The following is a 22,841-nucleotide window of genomic DNA, read 5'->3' as shown; positions in this document are numbered from 1 at the left end:
GTGCCTTTGAGTTCCGCTGTGTTATTTCTGTTTTTACTGCGACTTGCACACGTAAGGAGCATCCTCATCCACCAACCGTGTGTGTTGTGCCAATGTCAATGAATACTTTTGTAAACCGATCGCATTTTCGCCACAAATTTCATTGTTGCAGATTGCTGTCAGAACTCGCACTTCTTTTTATCAGCTCTGCGCCTTCTTTAGCATGCTTATACTGTGCCTATCCCAGGAGTCCCAATTCGTTTTCCGAAACGATTAGCAGCAATCACAGGCGCAGTGAAATTTGTGACTATTTAGCCAAAGAAGGGAGGCAGTGTTGTTATCTAAGGTGACGCACTTTGCCAAGCACGCGGTGCACGAGGAAGAAATGGTAGCAAGTTCGCTTCAGATAGAGCAAACTGGAGACAGACGTATATTCATTTGAATAATTATTTGCTCGAGTTGTGCAAAAATTTTATTCCACAAATGATCGACACTAAGTTTCAAACAGATTCGTTAAAGCCAACACTATGGTTTTCTGTTGCACAGAACAAACATATTGGACACTTCAAAGATTGGTTTTTTGCATCAAAGAAGTTAGGACACGAGGTAGGTCCAACATGAGTTGTTGCCATTCAAGTAGTTCTTCCAAGTTTCAGGGGCCTCCGTCTCTTGCTTGCTGAACAATCTTTGTTCAGAGACGTGGTAAGAAGAAAAAATTGCCAGTGGTTTAGCTCCGGTTAAACCTAGAGTGACACGATAGCTACAGCTAGGCTATAGCTGGGGTGTATGGGCTGCACCCCGAAAATTGGCCCTTGAATCTGGAAAAAAAAGTGAGGACCTTACGTGTGTTTGTACCGCATACAAATGGTAATGCAGACAAGATTGACTCCAATATCAAGGTCTGACTTTTTGCAGACGACTGCGTAGCCAGCCACGAGGACCAGATCAGCTTAAGTTCCGCATTAAAAAGTATTAGTGACTGGTGCAGTAAGGGGGAAAGGAAAATAAACTACAGTAAGACTATGTAACAGAGGTGACCAATAAGATCAAAAACATACTCTTTCAATTACGAGATGGATGGCAAGATCATAAGCCGTGTAAATCACTTTAAATACCTCAGAATTATCATATCAAATGACCTCAACTGGAAAAGGCTTATAAACAATATATGCTCCTCAGCTCAAAAAAAGCTCTGGTACTTGAGGCGAAGGTTAAAACATGGTCCTGTACAAACTAATTAGCTGCTTATTTTAACGCTTTTCCGTCTCATATTAGAGCATTCAAGTCTCAGGTGAGATCCATTTTTAAAAAATCTGATAGAATTGAAAAAATTCAAAGAAGAGCAGCAACGTTCATCTTGCCAAGATATTGTTCAACCAACTCCGTAACTAAAATGTTCAAGAAACTCAACCTACTTCAACTTTCACAACGCAGAAGGATAGCAAGATTGAAATTTCTCTGTCTGATTCACCATAACTGGTTTAACACACCACGGTGCATAAAACAACATTTGTCTTAAATAGTCAGAATCAGCCGCCGAGACCATATTCAACCCATATCAGCACGGATAGAGGTGTAGACGCTTTACAGCACAGAAGCATGGGCACTGCCATATTTGGTCATGTGACCACTCCGCCACTCCCGGCATTCGGACTTTCTCGTTTTGACGGCTGGCAGCGCACTGCTGCCCAGCAGCAGGATGTTTTTCCGGCTCTCGCTGTGGATGACAAGCTCTCGGATGGCACAAAACTTCATGTGAGTGCGTATACTATGGGTCGGTACTGGAAAATGTTTGGTTCAACCACCTCATTTACTCTTCTCCTTCTGACATTGGCTTGGTTTATGGGGGTTTAACGTCCCAAAGCGACTCAGGCCATCGGGGATGCCGTAGTGAAGGGCTCCGGAAATTTCGACCACTTGGGGTTCTTTAACATGCACTGTCATCGCGTAGTACACGGGCTTCTAAAATTTTGCCTTCATCGAAGTTCAGCCAACGCGGCCGGGATCAAGCCCGCATCTTTCGGGTCAGCAGCCGAGCGCCATAACCACTGGGCCATCGCAGCGGCTTCCTTCTGACATTGGTGCGAATGTGTCAACAAACTGCGTTCAGCTGTCAGCACGTTCTTATTTTTTTAATCAATTCAGCGTCTAACGCTAATTTAGCCGCATAGTTCGTTGTCAGACTGCATAGATTAAAAGCTGAGCATTGCCCTAAAGTTTGCTTTCCCAGGCTCAATATTTTTGCCTAATGGAGGAATATGTGTTCATAGCTATTAAGAATGTTCAGTGTTCAAAACTGTGCACGAGATTCACAACCAAACGTGCACACGCCTGTGATCCCCCATTAACATTCCAGCTTCCAAAGTATGGATGTTGTTCAAAGTCCGCTTCAAGAGCTCAGCAACATTCGACTGCGCTCTCTTGCTTAGTAAGACTGAAAACTGCTCTGGGGTTCTGCACCCGCAGATGTAGCTAGTCGGAATAACTTTCAATATACAAAGTCCTGGCATGATAAATTTCCTTACTGTCCAGTGCATTAGCATACTTCTGTAGGCCTTTGCATCGGGCGAGGGTATTTTCGAAACGCCTCCTCCGAGGACTGTCGCAAACAAGTTCTGCTGCCGCGTCCGTCACGCTAGCCCCAAGTGCGCACCTCAGTGCAGTGAGCACTATGCCGATGCCGAGGATGCACTTATTACAAAGGTCTAAAAAAACATCGATTATTTGATGTATTGGATCAGTGTTTGTCGAAAGTGAGAAACGTTACAGGCATGCACACATTGACCTTCCTCCTTCACATGATGAATTATGAATGCGGTCACACTAATAGCCACAAGAAGATGCTTTTTAATACATTACGAAACTAACGCATTGACATTACAATGGTGCAACATATTACTGCTATGAAGATATCATCAGTTCATTCTGGCATTCCCACACCTGCTGCCGGCACTGAAATAAACTGGCACCTGAGGTTTGTGATATGTTTATTTGTTTCACAGAGCAGCACATTACGTTCTGTTTTCCCAGAAAGCAGCATGAACTCACGAGACAGCTTCTCGAAAAACGGTGACTTGTGCCGTGAAGTGCCCCATATGTAATAAGTGCATCTATTTTTCCGCTACTAGATCACAGGGACAAGCTCTACATATTAATTCAGCTATACACACGACATCCATACTCCAGCTGGGTTTAAGAGTCACTTGATGTTCATACGCAAGCTGCGCAGCATCGGTTCACACTGTGCGCTGCTGCTGTTAACGACGGCTCCGAAGGCCAGGAATGGCAGGAATCCTAGTGGCGCCACCTGTTGTGGACAGATCAAACTGCTCTTTATGAACGGTCTATATAAGTACTTGTTTTTCCCCTGCACAGTAGAGGAGTGGAACTCACTGCCACACAAAATACTCATGTTAGACACTGTAAATAAATTTGGCACCAAGCTAACTAAACTTTATACTTTGGTTTGAAATACATAGCTACTATTTTCAAGATGATAATTTGTCCAAATAAAAATTCTCTGCCAACACTGCCTTAGTGTTCTACTTAAGAGCGTTAGCTACGGGAGCTTTAAGTGCTTGCATCGGTGTGCTCAGCAAACATGGAAAATACCAAATCCAAACATCCCTTCCAAACAAACAGCGCCGTCTACCTCATGGGTTTTGCACTACTATTGCGATTTACAGCCACATTTGCTATATCCGGTATATTTTCTCGTTATATCAGTTAATAAATTTTATAAGCGTGTGCATCGCAACACGACGAATCGTTTCACACCCCACCCGAAACCCCCAGTGACAAATGGTTCAGCTATAATGGCTGTCTTAAGGTCGTCATTGCGAATCCCACACATATTTTGGGCTTCATCTCAATTAGTAATTTTATCCTCAAGAATATGCCAAATCATTTGACACCACTTCGAACATTTTGCGTCAAATGGGTGGCCCCTAAATTTTATGCAAATGGCGGCTCCGGGAAAAGGGGGGGAGGGAGGGGGTCCCACTTTTGTGGCCACTATACTGGTACATATACAATGGATCGAAAGTAAATGTACCAATTGAGGTGCTACGTGCCCACTGTTGCCATGTTATACAGTGTGGTCACATGGTAACAGTTGGTTAATTTTGCTTTCATTGCTGACAAACGCATCCTTGAGAAACGTAAGTAGTAAGAACTAACGCTCTTAAAACTTATGTTCGTGGATGTAATACATGTTTCATGTAGCAACTGTGGCAAAATTGATGACACCCTGGTGTATTTTGTCTGTTGCTTCTTGCTTTGCATTGTACCTTTTCTTGTATCATTTACTTGTTCTTGACTGCAGCAGCACTGCTATCCTGTATATCTTGTCTTGTAACCACCCTCTAATGGCCTCTGGCGAACAGTGTTGATAAATAAATAAATTAGGGGTGTGCGAATATTCGAAATTTCGAATACGAATTGAATATGTTTGATATTCGATGCGTATTCGTATTCGAGAAATTGATATTCGAGAATTTTCAAATATTCGAAAATTCCCGAATACTCGCCAGCGATCGTGTACTGCGCTGACTTTCACAAATTCGACCATGCAAAACCACAATATTTGGGCAAGTTAGCTGATGATCAAGTTAAAAATTGCAGAAAAGCCATACAGAGGTCTTATTCCCTTCCTTCTCCGTAATTTATCACACGGACCGATTGCATTCTGACGCCGCTAGGCTTGGTCTCGTGCGAAATTCCCCAAGTGGGCTTTCCCAGATATCACACGTGCTGCAAACAAGATGGCCGACGGCCCGCTTCGAACAATCGCAACGCGAAATCGTGTTTTTTTTTTTATTCTTCCGTAACGCTTTACATATTTAATGGCCACATCCGAAGAATGCGTCCTGTCGCCTTCATAACTCTCCGAGCATGACTTCCGCCATCCCGTTTTGCAAACTACGCTATTCGGGAAAGCCTACTTGCGGAATGTCATGGGAGCCTCTTGAAGGGGCGTGTCGAGTTGTCACAATAGGGCAAGCGATCCTGTAAAAATCTTGCCTATTGCATAGTGCATTGTAACCCGCACACCTCTTGAGTGGGCATAACGGCAGTCGTGACAATGATCGAAAGGCCCCTGTTGCTAGGTCAAAAAAATAGCCTGGCCGCATAGTTTCGGTATCTGAGCTTCGCCGGTACTTCATTTCCAGCTTCGCGCGGCTTTCGGACGCCGACTGGCGTGTCACAGGTTATTTCCTTTTCTTTTTTAGAAACCGTCTCGCCGTTGCCAGTGTTTGTGTGTTCCCCAGCCCATTGCTTCCATTTGTGTTGTTGTTCCAGCGCTCTAAAACGGGCAGCTCGTCACGGGCTTACAGGTGTTAGCGCGATGGAGCCACTTCATAAGGCCTTACTGCATCTTCGCATTTTCGGCAGGCTTTTTTTTTTTTTTTCCGGGGGGGGGGGGGGGGGGTAATTTTATAAACCGAGGCCTTCGGATGAACCGGGCATTTCTTCTGGTCCCTTGAACTCCGAATGAATATGAGGTTTTTTTACTACTAGTCATCATGTAATTTTTTGTTGCCAGTCTTGTCATTTTATAGATTTTGTTTTGCATGGCCTCATTATAGTTCGGATACTGTTATGCTGTCGAATCAAGTAGTATACATTTCTGTGCACATCATGCTTTTTATACGGTACTGAGGCAGTCTAGTTTTGTTTATTTCTGTTGCAAAGACCATACACTATTTTGAGAAAAAATAAGGGCAACAGCGTTTGGTTGCTCATCGTTATCTGAAAATTTTTTTTTTGTACTGAACAGATATTCGATTCGATATTCAAAGCCATTTTTTCTTCATATTCGAAAATTTCAATATACGCACACGCCTAAAATAAATAAATAAACAATTGGCTTTAACAGTTTGAGATCGAGTTGTAATAATTGTAATATATTCTAAGAACTTTTCACACGAGTCTCTGCTTTCAAACTCCCTCCTTGCCTCATATATACGAGTAAACATATGGCATGATTGGAATTTCTTGCCTAGCGCTCAAGTCACTGTAACTGACAACCATTGCTTTTGTGATGCAGTTACTCATGTCCTTGAAAACGACTGATTAGTTTTTGTTTTTTTTTGTGTAGACCTTGAGGTTGTCTGATTTTCTTTTTTTTTTTTCCGTATACTTGGCAGTCACTTGATTGACTTTGATCATTTCCTTTTGATACATCTATACGAGTGTATGCATCTTGATCTTGTCACGTCCTACAAACTACGTAATCTATATTTTACATAATGTTTGGATGCGTGCCCTCCCCCTGTGCTTGCCTGTGAGTTTTTCAGTGCTCATTTTGTATTCTAGCCCCTTCCTTCTGCAGTGTTTGTTGTGAGCCTTGAAGGTGAAATAAATTAAGTCTTGCCCATTCTCATTTAGTTTGTGATTAAACTGGTTGCACGCTGTGTGGTTGCAGGCGGCGTACCTGGTTGGTGCATCAGATGCCTCCAGCAAGGCAGGCAAGCCCGGCCTGGTGGACCTTTCACACTTTGCCCGTGCTAGCCAGGCCATCCAGATGGCCTGCCAGCAGCTCTCCAACCCAGCCAGCACACAGCCGCAGGTAAAAGGGAAGCTAACTCTACATAGCCGAGGCCAGTTTGATGATGCAGCTGATCGTATTTTGCGTTCTTTCTGTTTGGCACGTTTGTGGTGGCTTTTTTTTTCCTGGGCTGTTAATTCACCTCTCAGGTAAAACTTAGTTGAATAGCAAGTTGGGCTTGTTCGTGGTCATTCGTCTTGCCAAATGGCAGAAAAAAAAAACATGAAATAAATTAAGCATCTAATTGCCTTATTTTTTTATCTACCATTATGAACACCCCCTCTTGGGAAACACCGCCTTCCAGGGAGTGTCAAGGAGAATGGAAAACTGGGCGAGTTGATATGGATTCGTGTTTAGCAGTGTGAAAAAAGTTAGGCAGTGTTTAACCACAGTTATACCCAAAGGTCGAGCGACAGCATTTTGGCCAGGGCCAAATTTGCAGGTCACGATTTTGTTAGGCACGCTCAATTATGGTTGTACGTCGATTTCGGCCCAAATAGGCCAAGGTCAAATTTTGGGGGTGGGCCTAATTTTGGCTCGGGAATCAGTGTGAAAGCACAAATTTGTGCGACTTAGAAGACGACGACGCGGGCAGTGCCGCGGGATGGAGCGGATGGAAGTTGATGAAGATGATGCTCTGCAGTGCACAGCGCAAGAGTGGGGTGCAGTGTAAAATCAGGCGTGTTCGGCTGTGGCGATAGTGTAGTGGTCTCGCGCATATTCCAGTGAAGCTGATCTGTTCATGCCACTGTGGATTTGACTCCGAGTCGTGGATTGATTTCTCTTTCTGCCTTTTTTTCTATCTAGGCACATTTTGACTTTTTCTAGGCTGAAGGTCAATTTCAGACAGCAGATAGGTCATGTGGTGTTGAGCGGGGAAGGTGCATCTAGTAGAGCTATCGCTCTAAAACTGTGGTTACATTGTTTAGTCTAAGCATGTGGTCGGTTTATTTTGTGCTGCTAAATATGAAGCAGAAAGTGTTCTTTCCTCTTCCTGCTTTTTCTCCCACTTTCTACCAGGATGAAACAAGACATCTTATTTTGCGCACACTGTCCTGCAGCACGCCTTTTTCTTCCTGGAAAGAGGTGGAACAGCGCATACTGGGGTGGCGTTAGTTATTATTGGAACAACCTACAGAAAGCATCACTTTTGTAGGCATGTATGTACAGCACTTCAAAAGCTGCACTAGCCATCGCAGTGGCAACAGTTGAACAAGTGCCATGCATCTTTGAAAAACATGCAGAGGAAGCTATCCATTGCAACATTTTGTCATGGATTGTAATTTGTGATGCGTTTGAATCATATGAATACAGTAGTCTCTCTTTCTTCATCTCAGCACCACCTGCACCTGTGCATTGCAAAACACTGACAGTGCGTTTCGTCAATTATGATCACTGTAATGAAAAGTACATGCCATCCGGGAGATAGGAGTGCAGGGTGATGTTGAGTGCCCTTTCAAATGCTCTGCAGATCCTGTCGGCTGCCACGGTGATAGCCAAGCACACATCGTCGCTGTGCAACGCCTGCCGTGTGGCCTCCTCTAAGACCACCAACCCCGTTGCCAAGCGCCACTTTGTCCAGTCAGCCAAGGACGTCGCAAGTGCCACGGCCAGCCTGGTCAAGGAGATAAAGGTGGGCTTCTCTAGATGCTGCTTTCTGTGCACCAGCACCTGTGCAGGGCGTCGGGGTCTCGGGAAGAAGGCTGGTGATTCAAACGCATCATCCTGTGTTGACACCTTGACCAGGGACGTTTCCCATCTTATGGCCTGTTTTGAAGATATTTCCAATAGGTCTTGCAGGAATAATTTGCTTATTCTAGGTATAAATGACTCCGCAACAGAGAGTTGGTCTGAATCTGAAAAAATGTGCGCGAATTCTTCTCGTGTCATCTTAACCAAAATGTTCCACCTGAAAGCATCGAAAAGGCTCATCGAATAGGGCGCTTTGTTGAAGGGAAGCACTGACCGATGGTCGTTAAATTTTGTAGTTATAAAGTCAAAGACAATATCTTATCGTGCGGCCCTAAGCTAAAGGACACTAAGTTTGCCATACGCGAAGACTTCACGCCCGCAGTCAGAAAGGCACGCTTCAGGCTTTCACAATACGCACGTGACCTGGCTTTTCCTTCCAAGTTGCGATTTGATAAGCTCCTTGGCAACAAAAAGTGTTTTGTCTATGATTTTGAACATGACCGAGTCGTCAAGAATGACAAAAAGGGAGGCAACTGCCCGCTCCGCTGCTCGTGCCCACCTTTCATTCCATGCCCTTGGCGTCATCAAATTTTGATTTGATAACTCTCGTCGTCAATTGCAGGAGTGTCAAAAATAAAACGGATGAAGTTGTTACTCTTGCTACGCACCGTAGCGGTCTACACTTGCATGGTGGAGGGGTCTTTTTACTTGTTGACCAGTGTTTTAGCTCTTCATTAATAACAGCGTGCCTAGTTGGTTGCGAGTCAGTATGGTGCAACCTTCGCCTGAACAATGGAAAGAATTTGGCTATTGGCTCAATTTACCGTCCTCTTTCCGCTAGCAACCCTGACGTTTTCAGATGGCTGTCTGAATTTCTACTCAGCTTAAAAAATGACTTTCTTTTGGTGGGGACTTCATCGTGCCTGATTTCAAATGGGTAGACTACAAACCTCTTCGTACGAACCATTCTTCATTGTCTTCATCCTTTTATGAATTAATTACTACTAATGACCTATATCAGTACGTCACTGAGCCTAAACGGGAAACTGAGCACTCATCTGCAGTGTTAGATTTACTGTTTTGCAACCAGCCTTCAGTAGTGCGTCACACTGTCATCATACCAGGAATAAGCAACCACAGTTGTGTTGTCGCCAATGTTCAGCATTTTCCATATTTAATTCCAAGAGGTTGACCTCGAAAGGTTTTCTTTTTTAATATGGGCGGCTATACAACAATGAAGAACGAACTTGCCTCTTTCCTTCCTAAATTTATTAAAGGGAAGCTGAAACGGTTTTCAAATCGCATGAAACGCTGTGTTTGGAAACAAAGGACCTTAAAAATCATGAGTGTACATTTTTTCCCGATTCTACCCGCAAACAGAGCTGCAATCGCTTCTTAAAAACCCTCCGCCGGCACGCCCTCGTCGCTTCCGGAAGCGCTGGGTGGGGGGACGGCAGAGAGGGAGAACTGGTGGAAGTGACGCCATTCACGGAGAGTCGGCCGGCCGTCCGGCTGCGCTTACTTCACTGTGGCCTGCGCTTTGGTGAACCACAGATCAACGTAATCGTCTGCCAGTGCCGTTTAATTTCTCTCGTTTGGGCATTCCGTGTAATGCTTGAAGCCTGTATATAAACCAGTTCTGACATCACACTTCGTTGGAACAGCGCTCAGCACACAGCTTGGTAGAATCCGTCGGTTGTTCTCCCCCAGCCTCTTCCACGTTAACCAGACAATCTGGTGGTACGCAGCATGCCGAAACTGCCTGCACAATATATATGCATCAATATTTCTCTTTTCGTTAAATTACTTCCTTACCTGTTTGTAAACTCTTTGCCTTTTCCAGCTAGTTCACATCCATGCTGAGCAAAGGCCACTTCCAGCACTGTCTTTGAGGCACACAGTCTTGAACTATTTTGAGCTCGTTACGCACTGTGTGCCTTTTGGCTTTTTCCTGATTGCTTGCACCTCATGGCAGCACAAGCAATTCTCTTAATCCTTCATCAGCGCGCAGCACATGCCGATGTGCCTAACTGAACAAAAAACCTATTATATAAGCCTAGTATACTTGAGCAAAGCAAACATTTGCATTCATGAGCGCTTGGTCATGGCTGACGATCGACAATGGCGCCAGAATTCATACATATTTGTCCTTGAGTCAGAACGGCAAAGTGATCGAGCAGCGGTACGCAAATATCTGCCACAAATAATTCTGCTCGTTATCTCGATACGCAACAGCAGCAACTATATCTCGCAGCACACTAGTTTTGATCAGCAGCACTGCGAGCCCCGAAATGCAGCCATAATTATTGTTCAAAAGTGTGTTCAGCATGCAAAAAAAAAAAAAAACGTACGGGGGTAAGTGCAGAAGCTTCATGGTTGAACAGTAGCCCGAACATGCGACCGAAGGAAAGCGCACATGGGAGATTTCTCCCGGCTGTCTCGACTCTTTGCGCTGCAGTACAGCAGTGAACCCACTCCAACTCATCCAGTTTGGCATTCTTTTGTGGTTCTAAAAGGCATTCGGGGGTAATTAGGCAAGGAACTATAAATAAATGAACAAACAAATGCTTTACCTCGCGCGACTCGTGTAAGCGTGCTGGTGATCTGAATTAAATCATGTTTACAGGCCTTACAAGAAGTTGGTGGCCAGGCGTTTATGCAGCAGCGGTGCACAAAAACGTTTCGGCGCAATTTACTTTTTTTATTGCCACTTGCACCTACACAAAACATACGTATCAGTCGAGATCTGGTTTTCGTGTTACCCAGGTAGGACTTGAAAGGCCCATACTGGGTTAACAAAATTTCCTGCTTGCAGGCGCCGCCATGCGGTCGCTTCTCTATTACTTAGCTTCTTACCAGGTGGTGGCACCAGTTTTCTGTTTAGTCTGTAGTTCTCAACGATTTCGGAATAGGTTTGCACGCGCTCGTCCAGGTTCCGACAGTCCGGCGGTTCCACGGTTACCCGGAAGCAAAGAATATGGGAATGCGCTGACTACCCCGGAGTCGACGAAGATATTGATAGCAGAGAAAGCTGGGAAGCCCGGCTGCGCAGCGAAGAACCCGCTCGGCAGAAACAAGCCAATCCGCCTGGCGGCTGATGCTGCGAAGAGATTAAATCTTTTTGTCAGCCTTTAGTCACGGAGGCTCCAGCCCCCACCCGGCAGGCCTGCGTGCCGGGGGTGGTGAGTAGCAATGGGTCTCCATTTCCGGTGGAAATAAAAGCTGTCATCCACCCATCCATCCCGTCGAGACTTCCAACACGTGAAAATGTCGCGACTTTTGCTGCTGGTGCACACCACGGTATCGTTGGTTCCGCCGTTTTCTGAAGCTGCTGATGGCTCGAGCATGCATGGTGAAAGTCCAAACTGTTTAATACTGCTTTAATTATCCATAATTTCCAAAACGTAGTCCTTCAAAGCCCGCTGAAGCAATGCGCTACGCAGCAACGCCGTCGGTGCCGGCCGGAGATCCCCGTGGATGACGTCATGACGGTCCCGACCAATCGCAGGCAATAGCGGCGTTCGCTCGGCGCCCTGAGGCGATGGGGCGCGTTTGCTTTTAAAAAACAGCTTTTCGCGTTTATTTCCGCTATTTTTTAATGATATATTATGTTTCAGCAGACTAAAAGCTATTAAATGACGTAGAGAACAAATTTTTTTCGAAAAGTGCTTCAGCTTCCCTTTAATCTTAGCCAGAATTTAGATTGTAGTTCTCTTTGGGAAGTTTTCAAGAAAAAGCCGGAATGCCTAATTGATCAGTATATACAGTAAAAGCTCGTTAATTCGAACTCGAAGGGGACTGGCAAATTGTTCGAATTAAGCGAAGTTCGAATTATCGAATGGGCGCTAGAATGAGCGGTTGTAGCACCCCACCGCGCGGGCAGAACCCGAAGCAGTCACATCTAGACTCGTTATCGCGAGCTAGGCGCTACTACACGTTTGTGGTGGGCATATTCTGAGAATTAAATTCATCCGGTCCTAGTGGCCAATGAAACAAGTTGATTGGCCAGTTATGCACCAGAAACAAGCACTGGAATGCATTCGCGTGAGCAGCTACCGTAAAAACCCGCGTATAATACGAACCCGAATACAGTAGAACACCGCTGTTACGTTCCTCACTGCTGCGTTTTCCCAGCTGTTACGTCGTTTTCGTCCGGTCCCGGCATAGCTCCCATAGGATCCAATGTATTGGGTACCCCGCTATTACGTTGTAGCTGTGAAAACGTTCCCGCATGATACGTCGCAACCTGGCACCCCGAACCCGGCCGGGCAACGCGCGCCAACCGCCATTTTGACAGGTCTTGGCCAGGCTTGGCTACGGAATTAGCTACAAGACCATGGCCTCCGAGATCACCCCCTAGCACGCGCGTGGGTAATCTCGGAGGCCATAAAAAGCCGCAAGCGAGTTGGAGAGATTGCCACTAGATGGCCACTGCCTCGTCAGCCGAAGCGAGTAAAACCCGCGGGCCCGCAGCAATCCAGTCTTTCTTGTTTGTGCGGTTCAACCCATCCGAGTCGTCCGTGTCCTCCCGTCAACACCTACGCTGCCTATGCCTCGTCGGGCCTCGCTAACACCGTGTGCGATTTGTTGTCCTTTGATGGCGTCGTGCAAGCGCAAGGCGCTTTCCCTCGAGGAAAAGCTGGATGTTCTCAACGCAGTCGACAGGCAGCCAGCGCGGAAAAGAGTCGACATCGCTAAGGATCTTGGTCTGCCACCCTCGACATTTAACAGCATCTCTCAAAGCGTGCCGAGATACAAGGGAATGCCGCTTCAGCGTGGACTGCAGTGAGCGCGTCAACTGCACAGCACTGCTTCGCGCGGTGTGGCTTTCGCATGGACGGCGGAGAGGAAACTGCCACGGAAGCTGAAGAGACGAAAGCAGCCTTTCATGATCAAGAGCTGAGTGAAGCTTTGAATGCGCTGGGTGCCACGGGAGTCACGTATGACGACTACGTCGCCGTGGATGCTGCTGTCGTGACGTCCGAGTGTCAGAGTATCGCCGAGATCGTTGCAGACTCGGTCGCGAGTGAAGCCTCAGACTGTGATGACGACGAGGAGCACGAGCCGCATGATTCCGGGGAGTTGGCGGACCCAAGCTTTGGAGAAGCCGTCGCGGCTCTGGACCTCCTCCGCAGGTACGTCGCACCTCAAAGCGACGCTGAGAGCAATGCGGCTTTCCAGGCCATCGAGAAACGCGTGGTGTTTTCCAGCGAGCGGAGAAAATGGCAATCGACCATTCTCGATTTTTTTAAGACCTAAGCTCACTTGATGTCGAAATAAATTGTTTCAAGGCAAAGCTGCACTGTTTTCATTAATTTTCAGACCTTTCCTCACTGTTGCGTTTTCCCGGCTGTTACGTTTTTTTTTCGCGGTCCGGTGAAAAACGTATGAACGGGGTTCCACTGTATAGTACAAGGTGAAGTTTTAGAGAGGCGAAATGGAAAAGAAAATTTGCCCGCGTATAATACGAGTGACAAAAGCTCAGCGAAGACATTTATTCAAATCACATCCCGCATTTCACTTCAATCACTTTCATCTTCAGCACTGCTTTCTTCGGACATTTCTTTGTTCGACAAATCATCCCAAATGTACACATCTACCGTGCCATCGAGGGCGTTCAAGATGCCGCACTTCCTAAAAGAACAACGCACAGGATCTTCTGGGATGGCCGCCCACGCGTCCATGATCCATTTGCAGAGCGTGGCTGGCAAAGCCCGCTTCAGCCGACAGCTGACGTCACTGCAGGCTCACCTGAGCGCATCCACTATGCGTAGTAATGCTTGACTGCATCCTTGAAGTGTTTGTTTACACAGACATCAAGGGGCTGTAGTTGTGACGTCATCCCACCCTGAATCACAATGAGTTCAGTGCCGCAGTTGTGTAGCAGCCTCTTCACCGAGTCGGCCAAATGGCAACGAAACGCACCCAGCACAAGGATGGACGGCAGAGACAACAGTGCACCACGTCGCCTACACCACACGGAAGTCTGGACCCTCATTCATCCACCCTTTCTCATGACATCTCACGATGACATTTTTCGGCAGCTCCTCACCTTTCGGCATTGTTTTCCTCTTGAAGACCACGTAAGGGGGGGGGGGACCACCTGCTGTGCACGATGACTGTAACTCGCGTCTTCTCGTTGCCAGTGGACCGGACGCTAACTTGTTTAGACCTCTTCTCGTGCATGGTGAGGGGTGATAACATGTCCAGGTAAACCGGCATTGCCTATTTGGCCCAACAGAAAGTTCTTTGACTTGCGCAAAGAAATAGCATGGCGCTGAAAACTCACAAGCAGCTCTTCGAACGCTTCAGGCAGCTTCTGTGAAATCGAAATCCACCGGCATAGTGAAAAGCCAGCACGGCACATGTAGCGATAGATCCAGTGCTTGCTCGCTTTGAAGGCAGAGCGCGGTATCCCTTTTTCTTTTGCAAGCTCTCTAGCTTTTGCCTGCATAAGCTCCACGCTCACAGCTATATGTGAAGCTCGCTGTTGCCGCACGAATTCCGTCAGGCCAAGTTCAATTTCTGGGAATGCGCCATTCTTCGGGCCGCGAAAGCTTCGTCGCGTTCCGCTGCACACGAAAAGGGCTTCTTCCTATCGTCGCCATCCACGAATGCTTCCCTCGGCAGCACCAAACTGCCTCCCAGCCGCACTGTTGCCGATGTTCTTCGCAGCTAAAATCACTTTTCGCTTGAAAGCAGCAGAGTACTGTGTTTGAGACCCTGACAACTTGCTCCCAAAAAAACCTCCACTCCACGAAGCGTGGCTTACATGCGAGCATGTGCGTTGTCAACAGGCACACGGCACACCACGAACCCCCGGCACACCCAAAGGATCACCAACAAAGAAACAACATCGTGACGTTGTTTGTCGAGAGTAGCGAAACCAAGCCGTAGCCACGCCGCAATAACAAAACCAATACTTCGAGCAACTTCTAAAATTTTTGTTCGGATCCGCAAATAGTATGAGGCGGAAATTTAGGACGTTAATTATGGAAAAAAACCTTGTATTATACGCAGGTTTTTACGGTAGCTTTAGTGCTGGAATATAGGATGCTATTTATGCTCCAAACAAGGGGTGTCAAAATTAAAAGTAATCGGCGAAGTGCATTTGCTTGCGTTTCTTCTGCCGAGGCTCCATCAGCATCATCTGCAGCTTGCCCAAAGCTCCTGTGCAACTTAGAGTTTTCATTGACGGAGAAGTGGCGTGCTGCAACATCGAGTGCCGACGCTACTTCATGTGCACTTGGCGGTGGCACAGTCTCGTCGCCGCTGTCGGACTCATCACTGTCGGCTGTTCTCACCGCACATGAGCCCTGCGACGGCTGCTGGGAGCATGCAGCCTCAATTATATCAGCGTCACTCAAGGGCTCCAACATCTCCATGCTGCTGTCCACGTAGCTCGCGCTCGCGGCACCAACAAAAGCCGTCATCGCCCGAACTGCCATACTATGTTGTTTACACCACGTGATTGCAACCCAGCGACCGCAGCACAACGAAAACCTAGAACGGCTCGTGCCTAAGCGTCATGGGCGCAGGCAAGTGCTCCGGCAGCGAAAACCTGCTACAGCATGCACCGGAACGCGGGCTCCGTGAGCCTCGTGTATTTGGCTTTTTTTGTTTTCCGTTGTTTTACATCTCTGGTAAATTTGGAGCGTGTTTTACTTGCTATGGGTCAACTTTTATCTACGAGGAGCGGTGTCAGCCAGTGGCTCCTAGTTCGAATTAACCGTAGCGGATGCTGACTTGTTCGAATTATCGAGAGTTTTCCCCCATTGGAGTACACAGGGCTGTGCCGGGACCCGGCTGTCAGTTCGAATTAACCGTAAGTTCGAATTAACAGAGTTCAAATTAACGAGCTTTTACTGTACCATTTAAAAGTTTCTCTGGAAAGCGCCGCCGCGACAGACCGTGGATCACGAGGCAGACCAGACGGCTTATCAGGAAAAAACATCGCCTTCCATAATCATAAAAAAAAAATGGTGCCCTGCAGTATTGCAGTCGATTCGTGCTCTTGGCAGTATACTAAAAACTGAAATTAAAGGTCTTAACTTTTTAAGTGACTTGGGATCAAAACTGCGTAATAATCCCAAGGAATTGTGGACGTTTTTGAAACACAACGGACGGGAACCAGTTGGAATCCCGAATTTAGACCTCGATGGTGAAGTTATTACTAATGATGGTGATAAGGCATGCTGCTTTAATGCTTTTTTTTTTTCAGTCTGCTTTTGCGCCAAGGTACATCGGAGAACTTCTGTTAACTCGTGAATCTGTCACTGAAACCATGTCTGAATTGTTTTTTACTCACCAAGGTCCTAATGGTGTTCCTAACTTTGTTTTAAAGTCATGCGCGAATGAAATCTCTCATTACTTAGTCATCTTGTTTCGACCATCTCTTAACTCAGTGTCTCTGCCAAATGACTGGGAAAATGCTAATGTGGTACCAGTGCATAAAAGTGGTTCAAAAAGCTCTGTTGTTAATTATCGGCCGATTTCTTTAACCAGTGTGTGCTGTAAAACGTTGAAGCACATAGTATACAGTGCAGTCATAAAACACCTTGACTCTCATGAGTACTTTACAGAAGTCCAGCATGGCTTTAGGTCAGGTTTTTCCCGTACTACCCAGTTGCTTGAGTTTAGTAATGATCTGTTTTCTTCCTTTGACCGTGGCTCTCAAATAGATTGCGTATTTCTAGATTTTAAGAAAGCCTTTGACTCTGTACCTCATTTACTATTATTGCATAAGTTAAGTTGTCTTGGTCTGCACCCCAATGTCATCGATTGGCTTCATTCGTATCTTCAGGGCCACATGCAGCGTGTTTTGATTAATGGTTCGCACTCAGATTATGTAAATGTTTCCTCAGGTGTACCGCAGGGGTCTGTTCTTGGACCCTTTCTTTTTCTGATTTATATCAATGATATTGTTCTGGATCTTACCTGCAAAGCTCGGCTATATGCTGACCACTGTGTCGTTTACCATGTTGTGGAAAGTTCCTCTGATGCATTAAAATTTCAGCGAAACTCGGATTCCATCCAGTGCTGGTGCTCAAAATGGCAAATATCTTTGAGCGCTACAAAATGCCAACTTATCTCTTTCACTCGAAAGCATTCCCCATAACAAACAGGTTACTCATTACATAATGTTCCCCTTCGAAAAGTACTTGATAATAAGTATCTCAGCATTTATTTTACATCTAGCCTAACGTGGACGAGGCAAGTTGAGTATGTTGCATCCAAAGCCTGCAGAATACTTAATTTCTTAAAACGAAATTTCAATTAAGCACACTATAATGTCAAACAACTCCTGTATTTCACTTACATACGATCAATTCTTGAATATGCCTGCACTGTATGGGACCCCCAGTTTGCTTACTTATGTGACATGCTCGAGTGCATCCAGAATAATGCTGTGCAATTTGTATCCAACAATTACAGCTTCACAACTAGTGTCACGTCTCTTAAAAACCACCTTGGTTGGGGATATTTAGCTAACCGTAGGAAACGTTTGAGGTTGCTGATCATGCATTGCATTTATTTTGGAACACTGAGCATTGACAAAGACCAGCACCTGCTTCAACCTTAATTTTTTTCTATATGACTTGACCATCAGTGGAAGATCCGAGAGATTAAATGTAGGACAGATATTTACAAAACCTCGTACTTTCCATGGACGATCAATGAGTGGAACAGGCTTCCAGCCGGCGTCACTGAGTGCTGCACGGAAGGTCAGTTCCGCGCATTCTTATCTGATGTGTGACGTGGCGCGCAGTTCTCTTGCGCGTGTCTTTTCATTTCATTAGTGTCATTGTTTTTATGGAGCGCGGTTGTTGTCCTTCAGTGCATGCTTTTCCTCATCTATTATAAGTTGTATTTTGTATTTTTTGTAGCTGTATTTGTATTGTATTTTTGTCATCCTGTGTACTTTCGGCCAAACGAGCAGAAGTTATTGTGTTTCCCCCCCTGCAATAATGCCTGCGGGCTCTGCAGGTATCTGTAATAAATAAATAAATAAATATGGCCGCCGTGGTGGCTGTGTAGTTACGGCGCTTGGCTGCTGGCCCCAAAGACGCGGGTTCGATCCCGGCCGAGGCGGTCGAATTTCGATGGAGGCGAAATTCTAGAGGCCCGTGTACTGTGCGATGTCAGTGCGTGTTAAAGAACCCCAGGTGGTCGAAATTTCCGGAGACCTTCACTACGGCGTCCCTCATAGCCTGAGTCGCTTTGGAACGTTAAACCCCCTCATAAATAAATAAATAAATGGATGCATTACTATTGCAATGGCTTAAAACAAACTCACCAGGATTCGCAAACATTTTGTGTTGAACATCGCATGGTAGTTCTCAGATCTCCCTGTCTTAGTTGTGGTGAACAGTTTTTTAATGACGAAAATGGTTTAAAACAGCAAAAATCAGAAAATAAAAACAAATGACATCCTGGACACTGTCGTCTCATATGCACATTGAATGGCTAAACTGGCAGGTGTAAGTGATAGCTGACAGATTGTCATGATGTTGCGGTTAATCCCATTTCATGGAGACACCTGTTAGCCATGTTCAATGTCACTCTAGGGAATTAGCTGCCACATGATGGCAAACAGTTGATGCCATTGGCTGGAGGGCTTCCTTTGGGAGTGCTTGCTGCTTTGTGCTTAAGGGGTCGCGAAAAAAAAATGAAGCTGCTCGGTTGTAATTTTTATTGCTTCAATAAACATTTAGACTTGTCGATTCCAGAATATTTCGGCATAATATTGAGCCTGCATGTGATAAAGCCTGTCTGAAATTGTTACCTTTTTGCGCTGATATAACAACCATGCGACACCGTCAGCCGGCACAAGCATTACTTGACTACATCTTAAAACTTTTGGAAACGTTGACATATCTTTAACTTTCGCTTGCCCTAAAATAATAGGTTTATATCAGTTATAAAGTAAAAAAAAAAGTGTATCAGTGATTTGTGCTCACAGCTATACTCCGTTAAGGTACAGCATGTGGCCATAAATCGGTTATTGACCTGGGATGACTTTCGGTTTCGGTTCTGCTTCCTCATCCTCTGTGGCTCCACTATCCGTGGCTTTAGCCTCATTTACATGAACCCGACAGCAGCGGGTTGAGTCAGGCGATCGAGCTGACCAAGGTCAGCTCAACGACTCTCTGTTTACATGAACTCGATACGAACGAGTCAACTCTCGTGGCAAGCTCTGCGAGGTGTGACTACACAAGTAGTAAAACGGCTCCATGCTTCTGTTGTTATGTGCAGAAAATGCTTTTCCTAGGTGTGAAAGAGGATTAGGTGTAATTTGAGGTGGAGGCTGGAATTGTGATGGAGTTTAGGGGTCGAGTCCACGACCAGGTTCGGGAGGCTCATAGTCAAGGCTTCCGCAAGCAGAGGTTGTGCTGCGGGCTCTCGACAAGACTGCTACTTGCCTGATGCACGACTTGCCTTCGTAAACAGCATCTCTATGATTGATAGCAGCTCGCCCTCTACATCCAACTTGGTAGATGTCAGCGACAGGCCACACATGCGATGTTGCACCGACAAGCGGCAGAATGGGGTCAAACAGTGAGGCTTTGCTGTAAGATGGGCGCAGAATTTGTTTTGGGATGAGGAATATGCATAGATGCTGCTGCTTTTGCTGCTTGGACCATCTGCTGACTCAAAGCAGTTTCCCATGCATGTGACTGGGTGCGGGCTGTTTTCTTTGCTAAGCGACAGCAAAAGTTGGGAGGGAAGGCGCCTCCCCTGATGTGGTGCATATGCACACATGCAGGTGCTGGACCAGGACCCGAGTGACGTCAACCGGCAGCGCTGCGGTGAAGCTACGCGGCCGCTGATTGAGGCGGTGGACAGCCTCACCACATTTGCCAGCTCCCCCGAGTTTGCTGGGGTGCCCGCCAAGATCAGCCACAAGGTGCCGACACTCTGCTGCTCTCCCCTTGCTGTGCTGTGTGCAGCATAGTTTTGTCAGGCCAGCAAACAGAACATTGTGGTGCAGATGAAAGAATGCTATACAGTGGACTGCCATCAACACAAACTCGGTTGAGACGAATTCTTGGATAAGATGAAAACATTTCTTTGGTTTGTTGTAATTGTTGTAGACTCAATGTATAAAAATCCACTTAAGATTAACTGTTTCAATACTCCTTCGGTTAAGACAAACTTTCATAGCGGCTGCTACCCATGGCAGCTCTGTGCGGTGGTACTTACAGAGCACCTGCACAGCACTCTCGAGACTAGCAAGAAAAAAAAAAACATACGCCATCCAGAGAGCTTCCCAAAATCTACCACTCCCCTCTATCGTCTTCTCGTGTTTGGCAAGGCAGAAAAACTGTTTCTTTATATTCAAAAGTTTTTTTCATGTCAATGTTGACCCATGGTGAGTGCGATTTCGTTTTAAATTTAGTTTATTGGCATAACTTTAAAAATAAATAAAGCCGCATTTTGTTCAATAGTGTGCTCGAAGAAGGTAGGCATGCAGTTTTTTCAATGAGTAGTGCAAGGCTATTGTTACATAATGACCTTCTGAATAGTCCCTAATTGTCCTGATACCTCTAACTATGTTTGTAATGTGCCCTGTTAGTTCACAGTAAAGGAGGCAGTGATAACTCAAGCCAGGCATGTAATTCATAGAATGTCGCAGCTAAGTTCCCCCTCCATTTTCGCTAGAATGACATTCACTCGAGCTTGTCGTCTAATCCGTGTTAGTCTTTCTGTCTTTCATGGTTGCTGCTGTCATTTTTCATTACCGTATTTTCCGGTCTGTAAGTCTCACCTTTGTATAAGTCACACCCCCTCTATACTCCAGTTTTTCTGAAAGAAACTTATAAGTCGCACTGGTGTATAAGACTCACTGTTCATTCGGCACAAAATATATAAAACCTCATCGAGTATCAGGCCGCAAGAGAGTGCGACGAAGCTACAGGCTGCACGCATTCCTTGGTAGGCAGTGCACACACGTGCAAGTGCCTTCCGAAGCCTAGACAGTACTTTTCAGGAAGCTTTTATTCCGATTACATGAAAAATGCACATCAAATTTGTCCTCTCAGTCACTTGAAAATGATGCAGCTACTTCAAGTAGTAGCAGAGCAGACGTTTGGGCTAGCTGGTGAACGATCACAATGGAAACCAGCTCAAAAAAGAATGAAACACAAGGACAAGAGGGGAGACACCACAAGTGCTAACTCGCAAGTGAAGTTTCAGTGCAAAAAAAAACATGCAAACATGCATGATAACCATCAATAGCTGAGCATGTCATAGCCATGCAAAAGCGAGATGACGTGCATGGCATGGAAAGTAAGCATGGGCTGAGTGCAGCCGGTCATCCAGGAAGCCAAATTCACAATCTGAGAGGGACACAGAAGGATCGTTGACGCACCGGTTGGCATTTCTCTTAATGAAAAAGGCTTCCATCACTTCACGAGTGACCTAGATAGTGGAAAAGAACAGAAGTTCTTTGGAAGAGCTGTCGGCATTTACACACTGGGCAGTGCGCTGCAAGGTTACCGCGAGTCACTGTCGAGAGAAGTGTGGTGCTCGAGGAGCCTCACATGAACGCAGCGCCCGGTCTGACAGAGATTAGTTTTACCGCAAGACAGTAAACGACAGCCTTTCTACAACTGATATAGGGCAACACGTGTTTCGTTATGGGTATAATGACTGGGATACAGTTCTTAGCACTTATCTTTTTCTTGATTAAATCGGTGATGTGCACTCACACGCTTCCCATCGCTAGCATTCCTTGCTTTACGTGCAAAAATTAATCAGGTCAGCGTGACAAGCTCTGATCAAGCCACACACTCATCATTTCCTCGTTCATCCATCTCATTGTGTTTGCCTTTATCTCTACAGAGGAACGAACGGAGTCCTTTGGCAACATCTTGCATTTAAAAGTCGGCATTGGAGGCAGCTTTGTTCCATCCAGGCGAGAACAATGAGAAGTGGGACTTCTCATGGCCAGTTGTCCTCACTGTTAGTTTTCTTGCCTTTTTTGGTGATATTTCTCCCAAACTGAATATTGAAAGTCGACGGGACTTCGTCCATGTTGACGATGTGACTCATACCTGACGAGTTCCTTTCAGTAGCTTCTCTCACGAATGCCCCTAAGTTGTCAAGTAGTTCCTGAAAGTCATCAGGCAGCTTCTGGCACATTGCAGTGTGGACACACTGCCATGGCGAGCTTATGCCATCGCATGAATCGGAAACACCACAATGGACCGCCCTTGAAGCCAGCTACATTTGTTTCTGTTGCCACGGTCTTTGCCTTCAGACAAAGCTGCACCATTGACAGCCCCGTGCATTTGGCTCATTGCTTCAGGACCCATGTGTGCCGATGATCCTCTAGCCCCAGCCAGTGTGCCTTCTTGTCTTGGTTCGCTCCTCTGTCAACGTCATTGTCCAGAGCACACTGGTGGATTTGTGCCAGTCTTGGATCATTTTCTCGCTGACCTTGAAATTCCTCCCTGCTGCCCAGCTTCCATGCTGCAAGGTGCAGTTTGAATTTGGCATTGTAACTTTGCCGACTTCGCTTCGCAGATGGTGTCATCATTGCAAGGCTGCGAAGAGATGGCACAACACACGCGAAGCACGCAGCAATGACGAGTGCAACAAAGACGCTGTGGTGGAT

General features: G+C 46.0%; 1 protein-coding gene across 6 annotated transcripts in view; it reads left to right on the top strand.

The window, feature by feature from the left end:
* rhea (Talin_middle and talin-RS domain-containing protein rhea) overlaps positions 1-22,841 on the top strand; it is a 411,461-nt gene that overhangs the window by 251,630 nt on the left and 136,990 nt on the right. For all 6 annotated transcript variants that reach the window (XR_013306466.1, XR_013306465.1, XR_013306467.1 and 3 more), the window contains 3 exons: positions 6,407-6,550; positions 8,001-8,162; positions 19,989-20,129. Coding sequence is in view for 3 of the 6 variants with exons in the window: in XM_077628096.1 (XP_077484222.1) it covers positions 6,407-6,550; positions 8,001-8,162; positions 19,989-20,129 (447 nt within the window). In the remaining 3 variants the exon portion in view is untranslated. The remainder of the gene's footprint in view (positions 1-6,406; positions 6,551-8,000; positions 8,163-19,988; positions 20,130-22,841) is intronic.

This window comes from Amblyomma americanum, chromosome 6 (assembly GCF_052857255.1).
Source record: "Amblyomma americanum isolate KBUSLIRL-KWMA chromosome 6, ASM5285725v1, whole genome shotgun sequence".
Taxonomy (NCBI): Eukaryota; Metazoa; Arthropoda; class Arachnida; order Ixodida; family Ixodidae; genus Amblyomma; species Amblyomma americanum.
This window is presented reverse-complemented; position numbering and strand designations above follow the sequence as displayed.